This window comes from Amphibalanus amphitrite, unplaced genomic scaffold (assembly GCF_019059575.1).
Source record: "Amphibalanus amphitrite isolate SeventyFive unplaced genomic scaffold, NRLGWU_Aamphi_draft 000656F_arrow, whole genome shotgun sequence".
NCBI lineage: Eukaryota > Metazoa > Arthropoda > Thecostraca > Balanomorpha > Balanidae > Amphibalanus > Amphibalanus amphitrite.
In genome coordinates this window covers 360063-364902 of record NW_024882150.1, presented here as the reverse complement: position 1 = coordinate 364902, position 4840 = coordinate 360063, and the positions used below count along the sequence as shown (strand labels likewise).

General features: G+C 54.3%; 1 protein-coding gene across 7 annotated transcripts; it reads right to left on the bottom strand.

Annotated features, from left to right (window-relative positions):
- Nucleotides 1-480: 480 nt before the first annotated feature.
- Nucleotides 481-4617, bottom strand: LOC122364110. Of its 7 annotated transcripts, XM_043334194.1 has the most exons (6): nucleotides 3832-4607; nucleotides 3298-3469; nucleotides 2735-2884; nucleotides 1864-2022; nucleotides 1343-1423; nucleotides 481-1113 (listed from the first exon to the last, which is right to left on the bottom strand). In XM_043334194.1, the coding sequence occupies exons 1-6, from the start codon at nucleotides 4438-4440 to the stop codon at nucleotides 710-712; spliced, it is 1575 nt and encodes a 524-aa protein (XP_043190129.1). In that variant the 5' UTR covers nucleotides 4441-4607; the 3' UTR covers nucleotides 481-709. The 7 variants fall into 7 exon arrangements, with proteins under 7 accessions (XP_043190129.1, XP_043190128.1, XP_043190131.1 ...); XM_043334193.1 differs by having other exon boundaries at nucleotides 1343-2022; XM_043334196.1 differs by having other exon boundaries at nucleotides 481-1423.
- Between the last annotated feature and the right edge of the window lie 223 nt (nucleotides 4618-4840).

Genomic DNA, 4840 nt, shown 5'->3' with positions numbered 1-4840 from the left:
TGAGAACCAATAGGAATGCAATTACGGGAGAATGTGTGTTCTAACCTGCATCGGGAGGCTCTATCGGCCAACTTTATCGAGGCCGGCTGCCAAATAATGCCTCCAGAGGACTTGGTGTTATTGAGTCCCCGTGTATGTATATGACCTTCCGATAACCTGATTGGTTGAAGATTATGTGAACTTGGTCGTGCTTTCGTTGATTGATGGAAAATCTGCATAGTAAGCAAATGCTATAATATCTGTGATTGCTAAGCAGGGAGACATGTGTTACAGTAATTAAGAACATAACACATTTTCCATACCGGTGACCCCAAACTAAATGAGCCCCCAGCTAAAGAAAGTAGGCAAATATCTCACTTTCTCAATGAATGTCAAAGGGTTTAAAAGTGCCGTTTATCTTAAAATACTGCGTACTTCCTAAAATCTTTGGATCTACGAAAAAATCTGTTATGTTGCCGCCGTCTCACTCACAAGCACTTCTTCATCAGACGGACTGTATTGGATCACGGCCGGTCAGAGAGTGACCATCAGTCGGTCAGCGGCGGTTCGTCTCGACCGCGCAGCTCCCCGACCTTCGACCCCGCCCCCAGGCAGTCGGTCGGTCAGCTGCGCCGAGCGGCGGCCCGGGCGGTCACACGAGCGGTCACACGAGCGGTCACACGACCAGCACATGCAGCAAATAGACGGCGCTCACAGCACTCCTCCCCCTTTAACAAGTTTTTTTAGCCAGCCGAGCAGAGCGCCGCAAGGCCGGCACCGCTTCTACCGGCTCTGATGCACGCGCACCACGATTGCCCTCGCATGTTGCTCGCTTATTATAATCACTGATATACGGAAAACGCCCCCTAGCGTCCATCACACATGGCACTGCTGGACCGCGAAGCTTTCCCGGCTCCGTCGGAGGCGGCACCGTCACCCGCGCATCGAGGGGCCCACGCTCAGCCGTCACAGAAGCAGAGCCGTCGGCCAGCAGATGATCCACGTGGGCGAGACGTATGCGACCGTCCGGCAGCCGCACGCTGTACGTCAGTGGGCCTCCAATGGCGACGACGACAGCGCGCTGCCATTTCTCGGTAGCTGCTGGCCGCAGATCTCGAACCAAGACAGGTTGACCTGCAAGAAATGATCGTGAGACAGTGTCGACAGGCTCATGTCGCATCCGCGCTGCAACACTGGGCTTGAGGAGCGAGAGCTTTGTCCGAGGCAGTCTCCCAAAAAGCAATTCGGCGGGTGCCCGGGCTGTTGTGACGCATGGAGTCGTTCTGTATTTTGCCAGAAATTGTGCTACTGCTGTGGGTCTGGGTCCTGCATACCTCTTGAGGAAAGCTTTGAAGGTACGTACCAGAGACTCCGCCTGCCCGTTTGACGCTGGGTGGTACGGCGGTGTCAGACGGTGATGAATACCTCGCGCTGCCAGGTAGCTCTGAAACTCTCCAGAGGTAAACGGCGGGCCATTGTCTGACACCAACGTCACCGGAAAACCATGCGTTGCAAAAATGTCCGTCAACACTTCGATGGTCTTAGTAGCCGTTGTGCTAGACATGTATCGCACTTCTGGCCATTTTGAGTAAGCATCAACGAGCAAAAGGTAGGTTTTTCCTTCAAAAGTGGCAAAATCAATGTGGACTCTGTCCCAAGGCTGAACTGGGTATTTCCACGGGTGTACATTCTCTGGTTTGGGCATGTTCGCGTTCTCGACACAGGACGGACACGAACGGCATACTTTTTCAATATCTGCATCTAGCCCTGGCCACCAGAGGAACACCCTAGCCAGTGACTTCATCTTATGAATGCCAACATGGCCTTCATGAAGCTCCTTCAGTAGCTGAGCTCTATATCTGTCAGGTATGACTACCTTCTCACCGAGCTGTACGCAGCCGTCGATCACGGTGAGCTGCTCTCTCCGCTGCAGGTACGGCTTCAACCGGCTGTCGTTCGCGTGCCCGGGCCAGGCGCCGGTTCGAGCCCAGCCGAGCACCACGCTGAGCACCGGATCCTTGGCGGTGGCAGACGCCACCTGGGCTGCAGTGACAGGCAAGACGTCATCAACGGCACAACAGCCCTCCTCAACGTCCTCCAACACATGCACGGCTCGATCACATGTATCTGGCCCCGGCAGTCGGCTGAGGGCATCAGCAGCTACGTTCCGACTGCCCGGCAGATACTCTATATCGTACTGGTACATGCTCAGAATGAGTGCCCACCGCTGAAGACGTGCTGCAGCCACAGACGGAACTTGTGTGTGTGGTCCGAAAATGTGACACAGCGGCTTGTGGTCGGTGACTAGCGTGAAGGAGCGGCCACACAAGTACTGATGCCACCGCTTGACGGCAAAGATTATGGCCAGTGCCTCCCTCTCTATTTGCGCATACTTTCTCTCGGCCTCTGTCAGTGTACGAGACGCAAACGCGATCGGACGCTCCCCCGACCCGTCCACGTGCACCATACATGCTCCCAGGCCGTACGCCGAGGCATCACAATACACCTTGACTCGCTTACCCAGATCGTAGTGAGTCAAGCAGCCAGCGTCTGCGAGCATGGACTTTACCTCAGAGAATGCCTCCTGGCATTTTGGGGACCAGTTCCACACGGTATCTCTCTTGGTGAGATCGTACAGCGGTCTGAGGACGGTGGACAGATGAGGAAGGAACTTTGCGTTGTATGTGACCATACCCAGGAATGTCAGCAGCTCCTTGGCGTTCTTTGGTGCCGGCATTGCCAGCACGTCTCTCACCTTCTTTTCGCTCGGTCGCACTCCCTCGGTGGTGAGAGTGTATCCCAAGAACTCCACAGACCTCTGGAAGAAGCGGCACTTCTCGCGGCGCAGCCGCACACCGTACTGCTGAAGGCGACTGAGCAGTTGTTCGAGGTTGTCCACGTGCTCCTGACGAGAGGATCCGGTCACCAAAATATCATCAAGATAGCACGCGACACCCTTCAGACCTTGCAAAATGCTATCCATCGTTCTTTGCCAAATATTGGGAGCAATATTCAGGCCAAATGGCAGCCTCCGGTGACGCATCAGCCCTCGTGGCGTATTGACCGTAAGCAGTTCCTGATTTTTTTCCGAGACGCGTAGCTGTTTATATGCGTTTGCTAAGTCCAGTTTTGTGTACGACTCTCCCCCCGAGAGGCAGCTAAACATCTCCTCCGTAGTCGGTAGCGGATACGACTGCTGTTTGACATATCTGTTAACTGTGACTTTAAAGTCGGCACAGATCCGCACATTTCCTCCCGGCTTCTTGACAATTACCAAGGGTGCGGCCCACTCGCTCTCCTGTACCGGGTAGAGCTCACCTTCCTCCAGCTGCCTGTCGAGCTCCTGGTTCACCTTCTCCCTCAGTGGAAACGGTACCGGCCGGCTCCGGAAGAACCGTGGTCTGGCATTGTCGTCCAGCTCGATGTCAGCTTCGATGCCTCTGATCTCCCCCAGCTGATCGGCGAACACATCTTCATATTTCTCCTGCAACTGGGAAGCAGACATGCACACTGTGTGAACGTCACGTCCGTGAAATATTCTATTCCAGTCCAGCTTTACACGGAACAACCAATCACGGCCTAGTAGCGGGTACTTGTTACGCACGTTCACCACCAAAGCTGTACCTGTGAACTGCTGGTCATCGTGCTGAACATGAGCACGCATCTCTCCACACACGGTCAATGGCGTGCCATCATACTGTGACAGTCTCTTTTTTGTGGCTACCAGTGGCTCTGAGTCGTACCCAAACACTCTCTCGAATACATGCTCTGGAATCGTAGTGATTTCTGCACCCGTATCTATCTCCATCTCTAGCGGCTTATCGTTGATTATCAGAGTCGTAATCAACTTACCGCCTCGGGGTTGATGGGTGTGGAGCACCGAATACTCATCTCCAGAGTCCTCTTCCAGTTCTCCAGTCTGATGGACCTCTCGTCCACCGGATCTTCCTCCTTTCTGGTGCCTGTTGTCCGCTGTGACTGGTCCTCTTCCGAGCGGTCGACTGGAAAGGCCTGACCGCGCCCCCTCCCGACCGGACGGTCCAGGCCGCGACCCTCCCTCGGCACCGCCGGCCGGGCCACTGCGGCCGCCGGTCGGGTCACCGCGACTCGCGGGTCGGCCACCAGGCGGCAGCACCTCACCCGCCGCAGCGCCCGCTCCCGGGTTCCTGCAGACGGCTGCCAAATGACCGCGCAATCCACACGCAAAGCAGACAGTACGCATGAACCGACAACGATTCGCAAGATGGGTTGAGCTACCGCATCGAAAACATGATCTGCCTCGAGACCCAGCAGATACAAACTCCACCTGGTGATGGGTCGGATCTGCCGTTGAAGTCGGTTGCGTCGGGTGAATCGCCGCGGACTCCCTGGCGACCGCTTCATATGACCTGGCGTGCTGAACTGCATCCTGCAGCGACAGTGACGACACGCAAAGCAACTCCTTCTGACACCTGGCATCATTCAGTCCACACACGAATTGATCACGTAGCGCAGTATCAAGATATAATCCAAAACTGCAGTGAACCGCGAGCTTCCTGAGAGAAGCTATATATTCGGCAACAGATTCTTCACTGCTTTGTTTCCTTTGAAAAAATCTGTATCGCTCTGCGATCTCAATCTTTGCTGGACTAAAATGCACCTTCAAAACATTCTTGATCTCTTCAAAAGAAGCCGCGTCCAACGTTTGAGGACTAATCAGAGCCTTGACTTTCTCAAATGTGGACTGACCAACAGAAGACAAAAATATGGCTTTCTTCTTACTCTCTGACCGGACCTCATTAGCGACACAGTAAAACTCAAATCTTTCCAAATAATCAGTGAGTATCTCAGATTGCGCATCAAACGGTTCCAGTTTGCCGTG